Genomic DNA, 17,075 nt, shown 5'->3' with positions numbered 1-17,075 from the left:
CACTCTGGGAGTCCAAGGCAGGTGGATTCACTTCAAGACCAGCCAGAGCCAGAGCCAGAGCCAGAGCGAGACCTCTTCTCTAAAAATAGCCGGGCATTGTGTAGTCTCAGCTACTAGGGAGACTGAGGCAACAGAATTGCTTAAGCCCAAGACTTTGAGATTGCTGTGAGCTATGACGTTATAGCACTCTATCAAGGGTGACAAAAAAGAAAAAAAAAAGATGGTTCATACCCAGCCCTGGCCAAAATAAAAAAAAAGAAAAGAAAAAAAAAGAAAGAAAGAAAAGGGGCGGCACCTGTGGCTCAAAGGAGTAGGGCGCTGGCTCCATATGCTGGAGGTGGCGGGTTCAAACCCAGCCCCGGCCAAAAACTGCAAAAAAAAAAAAAAAAAAAAAAGAAAGAAAAAAAGAAACTAGAATCCCTCTTCCCCAATTCTGGTCATAGAATCCAGAACCCCTTTTCCCCAAAGCCAGCCATAAAACTTAAAAATATTATTCTAACTTTCCTCCTAGTTTTCTTTCTTTCTTTCTTTCTTTTGCAGTTTTTGGCTGGGGCAGGGTATGAACCTGCCACCTCTGGTATATGGGGCCGGCTCCCTAGTCCTTGAGCCACAGGCACCACTCCCTACCCCCTAGTTTTCTGTGTAAAAACTGACCATGAAGAAATTACCTGACCTACCTTATTTGACTGTAGGTCATAACACCCCCATTCCAGAGAGGGACCTCCTTCTTACTCCGAAGGAAGGGTTTCCCACAGTCTGTTATATGAGATTATACCCTTTTTGTCCGATCATATTTGCGCAGAGCAGTCCATACTATATTGAACCTATGTGTCCCTGGGTCTTCATTCTGAAGGCTCCTATGTTATGTAAAACTATTATCAAACAAATTTGTGTGCTTTTTCTCCTATTCTGCTTTTTGTCATAATTACATCGAACCTTCCAGGGGTATAGGGAAGTTTTCCCTTCACCCCTCCACCACCCACCTGGAATGTGATCAATATGGGTAGTGATTGTTGAGCCCAGGGTGTGCCTCATTTACATACATAATCTCACCAAAGTCTCCTGGCAGCTCTATTATTGCTATAATTCCCATTTGGCACTGGAGAAAACGAACCGGGGCTATGTCAAGGGTCTTGGAGGACTAGCAGCTTGACCTAGTAAGAAGCAGAAGAGGGAATACAACTGTCAGCTCTAATCGATGTGTGCCAGGTGGATCTAAGAACATACTTGCTGAGATTGTTCTGCTCGGGTCAGACTGCTGAGATCAGACTGCTCGGGTCTTAGTTCAAGAATGCAGAACGCCCCCGGGTTTATGCTCGTTGGAGTTCAGCTCGGAAGACGAGAAGGATGCAAGGGTTTGCTCATACGTGCCTTTCGGATTAAGCTAATGTGTCAGCAACCGATACCCTGGTTTAAATGGAGTGTCCTCCTGAGAAGTGCGGTGGGTCTGTAGTCCCAGCTACTGGGAAGCCCCGGCGAGAGGGTCGCTTGAGCCTAGGAGCTCGAAACCAGCCTGGGTTATCCAGCTAGACATGTGTCTCCATAAAGATAAATAAATAAATGTGACATCTTGAAGAGCGCTCATCTCGCAAGCGGTTCCCTAATCCTCAGCTTTGTCCTCTCTCGCAAGATCGGCGGGCCGCACCATCCCTAGCTCCGCCGGAACCGGCTCAAGCGCGCCCAAGGAGGCGCGGGTTTAGGGATGCCGGGTGCCGGCCTCGCCCCTCCCCGCCGGGCCAATGGGGCGGTGGCTCTGAAGCCCCGCCCCTCCCCGCCAACCCAATGGGACGACGGTCCTGCAGCCCCGCCCCTCGGCGTCCGGGCGCCCGCGCCCGCCAGCTCCGGCGGCCAGCAGCGGGAGACTCAGTGGCGCTCTGACCTCGTGATGGCCGGCTACCTGCGGGTCGCACGCTCGCTCTGCAGAGCCTCGGGTTCGGGCCCAGCCTGGGCGCCGGCGGTGCTGACGACTCCCGCCTCGCAGGAGCAGCCGCGACGCCGTTGTGAGTGCCACAGGGGCCGCGACGTGGCGGCTCCCGGCTGGGGCCAGGGAGCAGGGCCAGCTAAGCTGCGGCCGGGGGACGCCGTGGTCGGGCGCGGAGGGCCGGGCAGCCGCGCGCCGCGCTCCCCTGCTGGGGTTTCCGGGGCCATCGTGGCGCATGGGTGGAGACTTGAAGGACGGTGGCAACTGCTGGCCCCGCGCCTCCAGGCATTCCGGTAGGGGGGCTCGGGGGCATCCCGTACCTAATGGGCGTCTCCGCCCCGCGCCCCCGCACCAAGGTAGGGTCGGGGCACCCTGCCCGACCCCCTGGAGAAGGGAGGGTCGCGGCGCCGCCGGCTCAGACAAAGGCGGAGCGGGGGCACCCGCTTCCCCTTCCTTTCAGCCGGGCGCCCTCTACTCGCCCACGTCAGCTATTTTGGGAGCTTTTTACGCGATAGCTGGAGGAGCGCCCTTTTTAATTTCTCCCTTTTATTTGGCTGCCCCCTCACCCCCCCATTCGCCCTCGTACACTTCGGGCTCCGTCCTGGGCCCTCTCCTTGGCTTGACCTGCCTTTCTTGCCAGCATGCCCATGCCCTGGCTATCTGGCTCACCTGCCATGGACACCTGGCAAGCCACACAAAATGTCATTTTCCAGAATCGTTTCCACAGCTTCTGGGGTACCCTTGGCTTCGTGGTTAGGAGAGAAGACAGTCGGGACAGACAGGACTTGGCCTGAGCCTTCCTACCCAGTGAAAACTACTCTGCTTGGCTTGTGGACATTGCTCTGCCCCTCACACTGGCTTCCCAGTCCAGCTAAAATAGGCAGGGAACAATGTAGGTCCAGTTGGCTCTGTCAGATGCCTGTTGTCAGGGAAACCTCTATCTATCTTGGCCTGGACCTGGCCAGGAGCCCCTTGGGGAGAGCCAGGAGAGTGAGCAAGAGGAGGTGGGGCCCACCAGATAAGCCTGGCCAGAGGAGGTAATGGTTAACTGAGTGTGGGAGCAGCTGATGGAGGGGGTGGGGGAGAACAGAAAGAGCTGGTATCCTAGCCCCACCTTCTTTGCTGAGGAGAAAGGGGCATGTCTGCTTTTGTACTTCAGGGATCAGTCTCTGAGGGGTCAGCCCTGTAACTCCAAGATTCTAAATGCCCAGGCCCCAAAGGTTCCCCTATGCACTACCTTCAGCAAAATACCAAAATATGGTGGAAATTAGATGCATTCCCCAGTTCTCTCCCACCCTCCCACCCCCCATGATGGTTAAAAATAAAAAAGAAACAAAAACCATCCACAAACGAGAAAACAAAGCCCCCTTTGGGGCCTGAATTTGGATACACAAAAAAAGTCAGTTGCTGGTCCTTCCAGAAGTCCCTGTGTGGTGTGGTTATTAACAGGAAAATGCTTGGCTTTGGGCTTGGATATTAGACTATATGGTGACTCTGCCAGTCTGTTACCTGGCAACATGGCTAGAGAAGGAATGCTTGGCATTCCTATTGATGACGAGGGAAGAATATTTTTTGGCTGAAACAATCTTGTGTGTTGCTGCCTGGTGATTCCCACATGCGTCGTCTTACTTTGCAACAGCACAGGCCTCCAGCATCTGCTAGTGGATCTACTGAGTCGAACCACTATGGAAGCAGAGGCAGGCTTTGTGAACTGGGAGGGTTACTGCCTAGCCCTCCTTACTCCACTCTGAGCTCAGAAACTTAATTTCAGATCTTTCAGCCACATCAGATAAGATCCCATCTACTCCACCAGAACTGTTTTGGGGGGTTGTGTTTAGGCCCAGTAGTTATTGAGGGAAAAACTCCCTGGAAATCCACATCTTCTGTGTGAGGTTGAGGCCTCTTGGGCTGATTCCATTTGGGACATGAGGTATTGGAAACTGCTCTTTGATTGAAGGAAGCCAGGGTCTGTGGCCTTCTTGGGGTTGACACTCAGTAAACCCATGTTAAGAATACCAGCAGAGGCCAGGCTCAGGAGCTCACACCTGTAATCCTGGCACTCTGGGAGGCCAAGGAGGAAGGATTGTTTGAGGCCAGGAGTTCGAGGTTGTAGCGAGCTGTGGTGATGCCACTGCAACAGGTGAGACTCTGTCTCCAAAAAAGAAAGCAAGAAAAGAAAAGAAAGAAAGAAAGCACACCAGCAGATTGTAAATATTAGGGGTTGAAGGCTTCTCATGGAGCCCTTGCCAGGCAGGCATGCCACCTGTGCACATCCCGTGTGGGGGCAGCACATCCCAGAGTGGGAGGAGGGAGCACATTCATAGAAACAGGATGCCAAGCAGGACAGCCCTGACCAAGGACCAAGTTGTCCTTGACCTGACCTTCCTCCATTTATGCCTTTAACAAATGCATCGAGCTCCTACTGTAGTGCCAGACACTTGCAAGGTGCTGAGGATAAAGCTGGGAATAATACCAGTAAAGATTCCTGCCCATAAGGGGAGGATAGACAGTAAGGCAGATGTTGACTAATGTGGCGCATGAGCACAGAACTCAGGACAAGAAATAGAGAAGGTCTAGAAAGGGCACCAGAAAGGACCTCAGTGAGTGAAGTGCTGAAGGGGAGGCAGTGGGCTACTTAGGTACAGGGGACAAGGGACCTACAGGTACCAAGGCCATAATGGAGGAGCAGAGGGATGATGCCAAGCTCAGCTTTGCGTGTGCCATGGAGGGTGGCAGAGGAATAAGGTATAGCAGTGGGGGTTGTGGAGGGCTGGCAGGCTGTTTTTAAGGACTTTGGCTTTTACTCTAAGTGAAAGGAGAACCTTTGCAGGATATTAAGAGGATTGTTAAGAACTGACTTATGTTTTTGTGTGGCTTCAGGGACCTGGTAGGAAGCTATTGACAGCATCTGTCAAGAGAAGGGGTGGCAGCTCGGTGCCTGTGGCTCAAGTGGCTAAGGCTCCAGCCACATACACCTGAGCTGGCGGGTTCGGATCCAGCCCGGGCCTGCCAAACAACAATGACGGCTGCAACCAAGAAATAGCTGGGTGTTGTGGCGGGTGCCTGTAGTCCCAGCTACTTGGGAGGCAGAGGCAGGAGAATCGCTTGAGCCCAGGAGTTGGAGGTTGCTGTGAGCTGTGATGCCATGGCACTCTACCCAGGATGACAGCTTGAGGCTCTGTCTCAAAAAAAAACAAAAAAAAAAAAAGAGAGAGAGAGAGAGAAGGGGGGTAGTTTGGACCTGGATAGTGGCACTGGAGGTGGTGAGAAGTGGTAGATTCTGGGTGTATTTTGAAGGAACGAGCCCATAAGAAATTTCAGTAGTTTGGATGTGGGTGTGAGAGGCATGGAGGATGACACCACAAAAATATTGGAATCTTTTCCAGAACTGCTGTCCTGCCTTCTCGAGCTCTGGGCATCGGGGTCTTTTCCTGACTTACTGATCCTTCTCTGGACCATGCTGACAGAGTAGGATGATGCTTTTGCTTGAGGCCCAAGGCTGCCTGAGGGGGGGACCAGTTTGCCTCCAGCTGGGAGTAGCAAGCAGATTCCAAAGCCAGGGATGGGTTTTGAAATCCTTATTAGGTGTTGGGTGCTAGGAGCCTCAAAGGGAAGAGCTGGCCTCATGAGCCTACTGGGACTGGTGTAATTCCAACCTGCCCTCTTTCCAGGAGCAGTGCTGTGTGGTGTGTCATCTGGAGATTGGGGGGTGGGGGTTAGGCTGCTGCTTATATTTTAGGTCTCGTCACCATTTGTGTCCATGGTGGCATCTCTACCATAGAGGCTGAGCAGTGGGCAGGGGCCTCAGATCCTGGTGCCCAGAGGCACTTTGGAGGGCACAGGGCAGGCCTGGAGTGGGGGAGAGGCCACCCCATCCCAGCCTGTTCTTGCTGTGGGTGTCTGTAGCATATCTTGATTTGTATGTAAAACCACCTGATTTTTTTGATTGGTTTAAATTTTTATTATAGTTATTTATTATTTTGGTAAAAAAAATAACAGAATTTACTGTCTTAGCCATTTTTCACGGTACAGTTCAGTAGTGTTAAGGACATCCATGCTGTTGTGCAGCAGTTGCCACCTCCCATCCCAGTTACCACCTCCTATCCTGTTTTTCTTCTTTCAAAACTGAAACTCTGTTACTATCTAACAACTTCCCATTTCTCCTCTCCTCAGTTTCTGGCAACTTTGTTTCTACTTTTTTTTTTTTTTTTGTAGAGACAGAGTCTCACTTTATTGCCCTCGGTAGAGTGCTGTGGTGTCACACGGTTCACAGCAACCTCCAGCTCTTGGGCTTATGCGATTCTCTTGCCTCAGCCTCCGGAGCAGCTGGGACTACAGGCATCCGCCACAATGCCCAGCTATTTTTTTTTTTGTTGTTGTTGCAGTTTGGCCGGGGCTGGGTTTGAACCCACCACCCTTGGCATATGGGGCTGGCACCCTACTCACTGAGCCACAGGCGCCGCCCTGTTTCTACTTTCTGTTTCTATGAATCTGAGGATTCTAGGTACCTCATGTGTCATGTGAGTAGGATTACACAGTTGTCTTTTCTGACTGGCTTGTTTCATTGGACATAATGTCTTCAAAGTTCATCATGTTGGGCTAGGCACCTGTAACTCAGTGGTTAGGGTGCTGGCCATATACACTGAGGCTAGTGGGTTCAAGAACTTGTCCTGGGCCTGCTAAACAACAATGACAACTGCAACAACAAAATAGCTGGGTGTTGTGGCGGGTTCCTATAGTCCCAGCTACTTGGGAGGCTGAGGCAAGAGAATCGCTTAAGCCCAGGAGCTGGAGGTTGCTGTGAGCTGTGATGCAATGGCACTCTACCCAGGGCACCAGCTTGAGGTTCTGTCTCCAAAAAAAGAAAGAAAGAAAGAAAGAAAACATCTTCGCACCCATAGCACAGCGGTTATGGCACTGGTTATGGCTCCAGCCACCTGCACTGAGGCTGGCGGGTTCAAGCCCAGCCCGGACCAGCTAAACAACTATGACAACTGCAAGCAAAAAAAAAAAATAGCTGGGTGTTGTGGCGGGTGTCTGTACTCCCAGCTATTCAGGAGGCTGAGGCAAGAAAATCGCTTAAGCCCAAGAGTTTGAGGTTGTTGTGAGCTGTGATGCCATGGCACTCTACCAAGGGTGACATAGTGAGACTTTGTCTCCCAAAAAAAAAAAAAAAAACAAACCAGCCAGGCATTGCGGTAGGTGCTTGTAGTTCTTGCTACTTGGGAGGCTGAGGCAGGATCCCTCGAGCCCAAGAGACTGACGTTGCTGTGAGCTACTATGAGGCCTTGGCACTCTACCAGGGTAACAAAAAAAAAAAAATTTAGTTTATACATTAGGAATATTAAGAGATTAATAGTAACAACTAATAATAAAACATTAGTACAACAATTATAATAATATACTGTAATATCTTTTTTTTTTTGTAGAGACAGAGTCTCACTTTATCATCCTTGGTGGAGTGCCATAGCATCACAGCTCACAGCAATCTCCAAATCCTGGGCTTAGGTGATTCTCTTGCCTCACCCTCCCAAGTAGCTGGGACCACAGACGCCCACCACAACGCCTGGCTATTTTTTGTTGCGTTTTGGCTGGGACCGGGTTTGAACCCGCCACCCTCGGTATATGGGGCTGGCGCCCTACCCCCTGAGCCACAGGCGCCGCCCAGTATACTGTAATATCTTATTGTACTGTACTCACCTCTTTCAGACTGTGGTTAACCATGGATAAGTGACACTGCAGGGAACAAATCTAGGAAAGTGGGACCTTGGGTAAGGGGATCTGTACCACATTTTGTTTATCCATTCATCTGTAGAAGGATGCTTGAGTTGCAGGTGTGAACGTGGGTGTACATTCATCTCTTTGAGACGCTGCTTTCCGTTGTTTGGGGCATATATCCAGTGGGGAAATTGCTGGGTCACATAGCAGTTCTGTTTGCTTTTTTCCATACTGTTTTCCATAGCAGCTGCATCATTTTACATTCCCACCAACAGTGCAGAAGGGTTCTAGTGCTCTACACTCTCATCATTATTTGGTGGTTTTTGTTTTTTTTTTTTGTTGTTGTTGTTTGTTTTTTGAGACAGAGTCTCTGTCATCCTGGGTAGAGTGCCGTGGCATCGTAGCTCACAGCAACCTCAAACTCTTGGGCTTGATCTATCCCCTTGCCTTAGCCTCCTGAGTAGCTAGAATTATAGGCACCTGCCACCATGCCCAGCTAGTTTTTCTATTTTTAGTAGAGACGGGGTCTCACTTTTGCTCAGGCTGGTCTCAAACTCCAGAGCTCAAGTGACAGACCTGCCTCAGTCTCTCAGAGTGCTGGGATTATAGGCATGAGCTTCTATGCCTGCTGCCTTGCCCATTTATTAATTAGGTTGTTTGTTTTATTGTTGTTGAACTCTCCTGATTTTTAAATTAATATTATTAAAAAAAACTCTTACCTGGTTCAAACAGAACAAGTCTGCTTGAGTTGCTGTCCTCAGCCCCACTAGAAAGTTTGTTCTGGGCGGCACCTTTGGCTCAGTCGGTAAGGCGCCGGCCCCATATACTGAGGGTGGCGGGTTCAAACCCGGCCCCAGCTAAAACTGCAACCAAAAAATAGCCGGGCGTTGTGGCGGGCGCCTGTAGTCCCAGCTACTCGGGAGGCTGAGGCAAGAGAATCGCTTAAGCCCAGGAGTTGGAGGTTGCTGTGAGCTGTGTGATGCCATGGCACTGTACCGAGGGCCATAAAGTGAGACTCTGTCTCTACCAAAAAAAAAAAAAAAAAAGAAAGTTTGTTCTGCAGAGGTCTTCTCCCTGACAGCCGCTGCTCTCCTACCTGTGGGTTTCCCTACACCTCACCTGAGGGCAAGACTATGGTGATTTAGGCATCTGGTTGGTGAGTAAGTATGTCCTAGGGTCTCTGAGAGTTGACACCTGCAGGCACACCAGGGCTGGGATCCTGACCTTGAACCCCCACCCTACAGAGGTGTGGCATCCATGCTTGCACTTGCTTGAAGCCCAGAATAGCAGAGCCCAGGTTGAGGTTGAACCCTGCAATTGGGTCTATCTGACCTCCTGATTATGACAGGTTCAATTTTTTTTTTTTTTTTTTAACAAATTTGATCAGCTCTATTCAAATTAACTTGCCTCGGCCTCCCAAGTACCTGGGACCACAGGCACTCGCAACAACACCTGGCTATTTTTGTTGCAGTTGCCAGTGCTGTTTTAGCTGGTTGGGGCCAGGTTCAAACCCGTCACCCTTGGTATATGAGGCTGGTGCCCTACCCACTGAGCCACAGGCACCGCCCTTGAGTTCACTTCCTAAGCTAGCTTGGATCGGCATCCTGAGTTCCGTTCCCAGGTGCCATGAGTCTGCCTGTGCCATTCAGCAGGGCCAGAGTCTTCCTGTCTCTGCTGTTTTAAGGTCTGCAACCTTGGATGGTAAGCTGGTAACCTGAGCCTCTGAGCCTCTGTTTCTTCATTTAACCTCTTTGTGGGGTTGTTTTGGGGATTCAATGGAATCACATATGTAAAGGGTTGTATACTGCTGGGCACATGGTGAGCACTTGGTCCTTGTCTGTCCATGCTGTTGGGTGCCTGGTGGACACTTAGTTCCTGTCTCTGTACGTATACCTCCTCCAGACAGAGTGAGTGACTGGCTCACTTTGAGAGGATGTTATTGGAAGGACATAGGATAGCTCATAGAATTGCAAGGAAAACTATAAAGAACTGAGTCTTGAGGGACTTTACCTAACAAATGCAATCAGTGTAACCTGGCTTATTGTACCCTCAATGAATCCCCAACAATAAAAAAAATAAAATAAATATATAAATAAAATAAAGAACTGAGTCTTGAACAAAAGGAGAAGCTGAGGAACCAGGCCAAGGAGCCCTTAGACGCCCTTGCCTCTGACTTGATGCTGGGCCAGGCAGCCCTGGCCAGCTGCCTTTCTCAGTGCTGGTGTCCTACAGATTCTAAGAGAGAGGATTGACTGACCAGATGGGCCCCGCCCCCACAAAGGGTGGGCTGGGCATCTTTCTGGCAAGTTCTACCCAGCTATACTCTAAGGGGGATCCTGGGCCCCTGGGCAGTCAGGGAGCTGCGTCTGTAGATAGGGAAGTGGACTCCAGGATACTGAGCAGCTGGAGCTCGGCTGTCTACAGGTTCCCCCCTTGGTGAAGGGCAGGTTTAGCTGGGGGAGGCCCCCTCCCACTTCCCAGGAGTACAATGCATCCTGTGTCCTCGATTCTAGATGCTGACAAGAGGATCAACGTGGCAAAGCCGGTGGTGGAGATGGACGGGGATGAGATGACCCGCATTATCTGGCAGTTCATCAAGGAAAAGGTATCAGCCCTCTGGGAGTGGGAGGCCCTCCAGAAGGGCTGGCCAGACACATGAGGTCTTCCTGGCCCCCTGACAGGCAGGGGCAGCCCTGTTTCTCTGCTTCTTTTCACCCTTCTTTTGTACCTGGACCATTCCTGGCAGGGGTGTCCTGAGCAGCCTGCACATTCTGCCAGGCTTGAGCAGCGGCAAGGCCAGCATGCCCATGGCACACCTATCTAGTTCCCCCTTCCACCGCGCTTCCTCGAGAAGAAGTGAAAGGGAGCAGGGCCTGGGAATTGGCTGCGGTGCAGCCTGCAGCCGTGGCTACCACAGCGGATGGTCCCAGGGTGGCTTCTGGGTTTATCCAAAACTGCTGTGTCTGGACATGCACAGTGTCTCTGTTATCCAAGTGAGGGGAAGGCCAGGCAGCACCGCTCCTGACCAGAAAGGTCTCAGAGCACTTGGAGGAGGAGAGGAGACCCATTGCACAGAGAAACCTGAATGCCCTTGGGGCTGGGGTTCAGCTGACTTGGTGGCCTTGGTGGGGGGCAGACAGTCATATGGGGAAGAGCCCTGGGAAGAGCTGCAGCCTGGTCTGCTGACCTCTCTCAAGCCCCAGCAGTGGTTAGATCCTGCTGAAGAGTGTCAGAGCCTAGTCCTCTGACATACCCTTTGCTGGTCCCCCCTCATCCCTGTCCTGACTGGGTGTCCCCTGCCATGGCCTGCAGACTTCTCCTGCCCCTTGACATCCTGTCTCCAAGTCACAGCCATCTGAGCTGAAGCCTTGCTCTGGCCCTCTGTCCTCAGCTCATTCTGCCCCATGTGGATGTCCAGCTCAAGTATTTTGACCTTGGGCTCCCAAATCGTGACCAGACCAACGACCAGGTCACCATCGACTCTGCATTGGCCACCCAGAAGTACCATGTGGCTGTCAAGTGTGCCACCATCACCCCTGATGAGGCCCGTGTGGAAGGTGTGAGGGCATAGGGGTGGTGGCCTGGGGCGGTCCACAGGCTCTCCAGACTGGTGTTGGTGAGGCTGGCCGTGTCCCCCAACCTAGGGATTGGGTGGTTGGGAGCCTCTGGTGCTGAAGCTTTCACTTGAGTGTGCATCTATGGGGCAGGTATTGTGAGGTGACCCCAGTCTTCAGTGAATGCAGTAGGCAAGGGGCTTGAGAGGTCATTACAGACCAGGCTGGGGGAGGTGTGAGTAAGGGGTGACCTCAGTTTCCATGGGGAGGGTGTGGCAGAGTGGAAGTGCCAGGCCAGTGGAGTTTTTGCTATGCTGTGTGGCTCTGACTGGCGGTAGGTGTCATCAGAGATGAGGAGAAGGAGGGGGGAAGAAGGTAGCCCTGATGCCCTCACAGTGACAATGGCTTCCTTGGGACCCCATCCCTCTGGCCCCCAGGCTGTTTTGCAGGCAGGTTTACTGAGGCTGTGGAGGGGAGGGCATATGTCAGGCCCTTCAGAGGATGTCACTAACGCCCTCCTGCCACTGCACTGGCACTGTGGGTCTGCCCTGCCTGGTGGGCATGTCTCTGAGAGGTGCCCCAACTGAGCTGGACTGGCTGCCAGTCCCGGGTTCTGGGGCTGCTCCCAAGGGTTCCAGAAAATGGCATCAGTGTGTGGATAAAGGGGCCAGGTTGGGATAATTCAGGAAAGTGTTCTTGGGGGGATTTCTGAGTTCTGTCCCTTTCTTGCAGTGTAAGGGGCCAGAAGGAAGCTTTCAGAACACACCTGCAAACCCTAGGTTCCCTCCCCCACCTCCATGCTGCTCAGTCGTGCCTGGCTGGGAAGTAATGGACTCATCTTGGTGCTGGGCTCTAGTCACATTTTCTTTCATTTCACCTGATTCTGGGATGTGTGTGTCTCCATTTTGTGGATGAGGAAGTAGAGAGTCATAGTCTCAGAAACTTACTGATGTGGGGCTGGAATCAGGGCATCTGCAGTGAGGCCAAGGCCCTCAGGCTCATGGACTTCCCTTGGACTTAGTGACTGTGGGAATGAAAATAGCTGAGGGGCACTTGCCTCTGTCAGGCCCTGATCCAGGCCCGTTACCCGCAGCTCACTGAGTCCTCACAACAGCTCATGGTCTAGGATTTTGGCCAGAGTTTCCCTTACAGCTCAGGTTAACCCACTCGTGTAGCCACACAGAACTGGCGGCTTCCTGTGCCCACATGCTTACGCTCTGGACTCTGCCACTTCTTTGGGGGTGATGTTTAGGGTCCCTGCCTAGATGTCTTGTTGCTTGGGGTTTGAGTTCTGAAGTGGCCGACATGGCCCGCTTTGTCTCTGTCCTCACAGAGTTCAAACTGAAGAAGATGTGGAAAAGTCCCAATGGAACCATCCGGAACATCCTTGGGGGCACTGTCTTCCGCGAGCCCATCATCTGCAAAAACATCCCCCGCCTCGTCCCTGGCTGGACCAAGCCCATCACCATTGGCAGGCACGCCCATGGCGACCAGGTAGGCCTGGGGAGAGGCGGGGGCCCTTGGTTTGGGCCCCCAGCAGAGTCATGGCCCAAGCCATCTCCTGTCTCTGCAGTACAAGGCCACAGACTTCGTGGCTGACCGTGCTGGCACGTTCAAGATGGTCTTCACTCCGAAGGATGGCAGCGGTGCCAAGGAATGGGAGGTGTACAACTTCCCGGCGGGCGGCGTAGGCATGGGCATGTACAATACAGACGAGGTGTGGACCGCCCCAGCCTGGGTCACATGACCACCTCTGAGCCAATCACTGAGGCCCTGGGGTGGAGGGCTTAGTTGGGCGAGCTAGGGACACAGCCCTGGCAGGAAGAGAGTGGGGTGGGGGAATTAGCTATGCCTTGCTATGTAACCTGTGAACTGGGGAGGGGGAGGTGCTTTCCAAACCAGAGCTGGGCCTGCTTGCTCCGAGAATTAGGGAGGAGACACTGGGCAGCAGAAGCAGCATGGTGTCTGCCTGAGAGCCTTCCTGGGGGTCTGGGCCCAGCTTGGGAGACAAGGGGGAGGGGGTAGGAGGCAGCCCCTAGGCTGGGGGGCCATGCCAGGTTTCTCTCCCTCTGCAGTCCATCTCAGGCTTTGCACACAGCTGCTTCCAGTACGCCATCCAGAAGAAGTGGCCACTGTACATGAGCACCAAGAACACCATTCTGAAGGCCTATGACGGACGCTTTAAGGACATCTTCCAGGAGATCTTTGACAAGTAACAGCTGCTTCCGCTGCTGCTCCCCACAGACTGCACAGCTTCCCCCACATTGTCCCTACTATGCTTAGGGCTCAGGGAGGGATCCCTACCCTGTCAGCCTCCTGCCCTCTCCCACACAGGCCCCCTTTCCTCCCAGGCACTATAAGACTGACTTCGACAAAAACAAGATCTGGTATGAGCACCGGCTCATTGATGACATGGTGGCCCAGGTCCTCAAGTCTTCAGGCGGTTTCGTGTGGGCCTGCAAGAACTATGATGGAGACGTGCAGTCAGACATCCTGGCTCAGGGTGCGCAGGGAGGGCCTGGCTCCTGGTGGGACAGACGGCTATCCTTCTCTGGCTCAGGGGTGTTTCATACTCTTTTGGTTGAAGACTTCTCTAGCACAGCAGCAGGACATGTCGCATGGCCCCTGAGGACAGCAGGGAGGAGCTCCCTGGCATCCGAGTGAGGGAGCACTGCAAACTGGGTTTGGACGGGTGTATTGCTGAGGCTGCCCTTAGAGGGAATGGAGGGCTCAGGAACTCATGGAGGGGCCAGGTTGTCAGCCTGAGGTTGTCCTGACCCCGAAGAGCCATGTGACTGTGTTTGACTCCAGTAGGAAGGTGGAATCAAGTAGGTCTGGGAAGTACTTTAAATTGCGGGAAGTGCTTCTTGCACAGTAAACGTAATGGATGTAGGAGGGTGTCGGGGAAGATAGCAAAGCCCCAGGCCCCAGAATGTCCGAGAGACAGACTGGACTGCAACAGAAAGCATGGGTGAGGCCGTTAGAGGACAGGGAGAAGTGGCTTAATTGTATTGGAAACAGGACAGGAAAGGTGGTGGGCGTGGGAAACACCCCAGGGTAGGAGAACAAGAAGGAGAAAGCTAAGGCTGCAGAAGGCACAGGAGGGAGGGAGAGGGAAGCCCAGCATGTTGTGGACACTATGAAAGATTTCAGTGGGGACCCTCTCACCAGGACGTTCCCATCTCGGATGGAAGGGTGAAAGGCTATAGCAGATGAGAAAAAGGCATGAAAATTAACCTTAAGTGCATAAGCAGTTGGTGACTCTGAAGGTCCAAGTAAAAGGGAGAATCAACAAAAATTCTTAGACAAACTGTTTTCTTTCTTTTCTTTTGTTTTAGACAGTCTTATTTTGTTGCCTTTGGTAGAGTGCCATGGCATCAGAGCAACCTCAAACTCGGGCTTAAGTGATTCTTTTGCTTCAGCCTCCCAAGTAGCTGGGACTACTGGCACCCGCCACAATGCCCAGCTATTTTTTTGTTGCAGTTGTCATTGTTGTTTAGCTCACCTGGGCTGGGTTCGAACCTGCCAGCCTCAGTGCATATGGTTGGCGCTGTAACCACTGTGCTATGGTGCCAAGCTGACAAACCATTTTCTATGGAAGTTTGTCCACTTTCACTTTGGGAGGCTGAGTCAGGAGATTCCCTTGAGCTTAGGAGATCAAGACCAGCCCAATCAAGAGTGAGACCCCATCTCTTCTAAAAATAGAAAAACTAGCTAGGTGTAGTGGTGGGTGCCCATTGTCCCAGCCTACTCAGGAGGCTTGAGCCCAGGAGTTTGAGGTTGTTATGACCTAGGCAGAGGCTATGATATTCCACCAAGGGCGACTCTGTCTCAAAAAAATAATAAAAAAGGAAGTTGTCCACTTTTTCTTCTTTGGGCCTCTGCCATCCTTGTTTTGATGCTATAGGGCTTCTGAAGTCCCAGAGTTGACGTCTGCATTTGGAAATGAACTGCAGAGCCTGAGCCTGGGTTGAAGGAGTGGCAGCAGGGGGGTTAGCCAGGAAGGGCAGCAGCTCTTGTTTTTCTGCCTGGACGAGCTCCCAGGTCCTGCGACAGGTTGGGGCGGGGCCAAATGGGGGCTCTGGGAGGCTCTAGGGCTCAGTCAGGCTTCAGGCCCAGAGGTGCCTGCAGGTGGGACAGGGGCATGTTCATTTGCTAGAGGTGCAACCCTCTAGGTCCCCTGCTCTGTGCCGTCCTTCAGTTATAGTGGGGGAGGGCTAGTGGCCCACGCGGGTGGAGAGGGTGGAGGGTCAGCAGCAAGAGGAAGCCTTTCTGCTCTACAGGCTTTGGCTCTCTTGGTCTGATGACATCTGTGCTGGTCTGCCCCGATGGGAAGACCATTGAGGCCGAGGCTGCTCATGGGACAGTTACTCGCCACTATAGGGAGCACCAGAAGGTGAGTGTGAGGTATATGGTGGCAGGAAGCCTCTCTATCTCCAGAGGCTTGGGAGGACAGCCAGACCGGTGTGTGGGGTGGCACCCATGTTGGGCAGCCTCCTCGCTAGCTGGCTTGACCCCCAACCGTCTCACCTGTCTCCAGGGCCGGCCTACCAGCACCAACCCCATTGCCAGCATCTTTGCATGGACGCGTGGCCTGGAACACCGGGGGAAGCTGGATGGGAACCAGGACCTCGTCAGGTGAGTGCCGAGGGAGAGTCCTGAGCCTCATCATGCTCAGCGGGGCCTCACTTGCCCTGTCTCTGCAGGTTTGCCCAGACCCTGGAGAAAGTGTGTGTGGAGACGGTGGAGAGTGGAGCCATGACCAAGGACCTGGCAGGCTGCATTCATGGTCTCAGCAAGTGCGTGGCCTAGGGTGGGGTGCAGGGTGGTCGGAACTCAGGCTGGATGAAAAAAAGCTGGGGACTCCTCCTAGAGTCTACTTGTGAATCAGCTTGGCTTTGCCAGGATCTTGGGGCAAGGCAGGGTGACAGCCCTTAGGGATGGCTCAGGCCAAGCCTCCAGACCAGGCCCAGTGAGCTGGTCCCTGTTTCTGGCGCTGGCTGCTCTGGGTTCCTTTAGTTCCTCCCAGACTCCTACCAGAAGAGCTTGTTTCCATGCTCCTGTCACCTGGAAGGGACAGGCCCCAGAGATGTGGGTAACCCTAGACCTGTAACCTGGGCAGCCTGAGGAGGCTGTCCTGATGTCTAGGTGTGGCTGTACCCTGGAAGGGCCTGGTCGGTCCTGGCGGTGAGGCCTAGGGCCGCCCCTGACGTGTGCGGGGTTCTCTCTGCAGTGTGAAGCTGAATGAACACTTCCTGAACACCTCAGACTTCCTGGACACCATCAAGTCCAACCTGGACAGAGCCCTGGGCAGGCAGTAGGGGAGGCATGGCCAGGCCGGAGTCACATAGCCTGTAGGTCCTCTTGACTCGGTGGAGGTTGAAGCCTTTCTGGAGGACACTTTTTATAACCAAGATGTTTTTAAAAGTGTATGTGTGTTTCCCTCATGGTGACATGAGGCCTGAATGGTGTGTTTTACCTCAGTCGCCAGTGTCTTGCGTACTATAATTTATACTGCCTTGAACACATGGTGCCATGTTTAGTTACTAAAAAGCTCTTCACAAAACCGTCTGCTGTGTTTGTCCCTGAGAGGAAGGAGGCAGGGAGGACCAAGGCAGAGGTCCCATCAGAGATAGACCAGTGCACCCAGGACTCAGGGGGTACAGGCTTGTGGATTCCTTGGGATTTGCTAGCATGATCTGGTTTCTAATCCAGTTCTCCATTTTGGGATCCTGTCAATTCCCGATGGATCCTGGTGGATAGAACAGGTCCTCCTAGCATCTTCCTCACTGGCCTGTGTAAATAGGGCCTCCCTGTTGTCTTGGCTGATGGTCCCCAGACTTACATTAATTTTCACCACCCTTTGGCCAAACTGTAAAGTT

The 17,075-nt window shown here is 52.8% G+C and overlaps 1 protein-coding gene across 1 annotated transcript; it reads left to right on the top strand.

Moving 5' to 3' along the window:
- The first annotated feature begins 1,829 nt into the window (after positions 1–1,829).
- On the top strand, positions 1,830–16,759 carry IDH2 (isocitrate dehydrogenase (NADP(+)) 2). Its single transcript, XM_053581899.1, has 11 exons — positions 1,830–2,000; positions 10,153–10,244; positions 11,031–11,196; positions 12,527–12,687; positions 12,767–12,910; positions 13,269–13,405; positions 13,545–13,696; positions 15,477–15,589; positions 15,734–15,831; positions 15,900–15,992; positions 16,427–16,759. Exons 1-11 carry the CDS (start codon positions 1,886–1,888, stop codon positions 16,512–16,514), a joined length of 1,359 nt encoding a protein of 452 aa, XP_053437874.1. The 5' UTR covers positions 1,830–1,885; the 3' UTR covers positions 16,515–16,759.
- The last annotated feature ends 316 nt before the right edge of the window (positions 16,760–17,075 follow it).

Source organism: Nycticebus coucang, chromosome 2 (genome assembly GCF_027406575.1).
Source record: "Nycticebus coucang isolate mNycCou1 chromosome 2, mNycCou1.pri, whole genome shotgun sequence".
Lineage (NCBI taxonomy): Eukaryota > Metazoa > Chordata > Mammalia > Primates > Lorisidae > Nycticebus > Nycticebus coucang.
This window is presented reverse-complemented; position numbering and strand designations above follow the sequence as displayed.

Excerpts from the sequence above, each read along its gene's own strand:
- IDH2 (XM_053581899.1), top strand. The coding sequence starts at position 1,886 with ATGGCCGGCTACCTGCGGGTCGCACGCTCGCTCTGCAGAGCCTCGGGT. Across the intron at positions 10,245-11,030 it reads GGCAGTTCATCAAGGAAAAG|CTCATTCTGCCCCATGTGGA; the intron begins GTATCAGCCCTC and ends CTCTGTCCTCAG. Across the intron at positions 15,832-15,899 it reads GGGAACCAGGACCTCGTCAG|GTTTGCCCAGACCCTGGAGA; the intron begins GTGAGTGCCGAG and ends CTGTCTCTGCAG.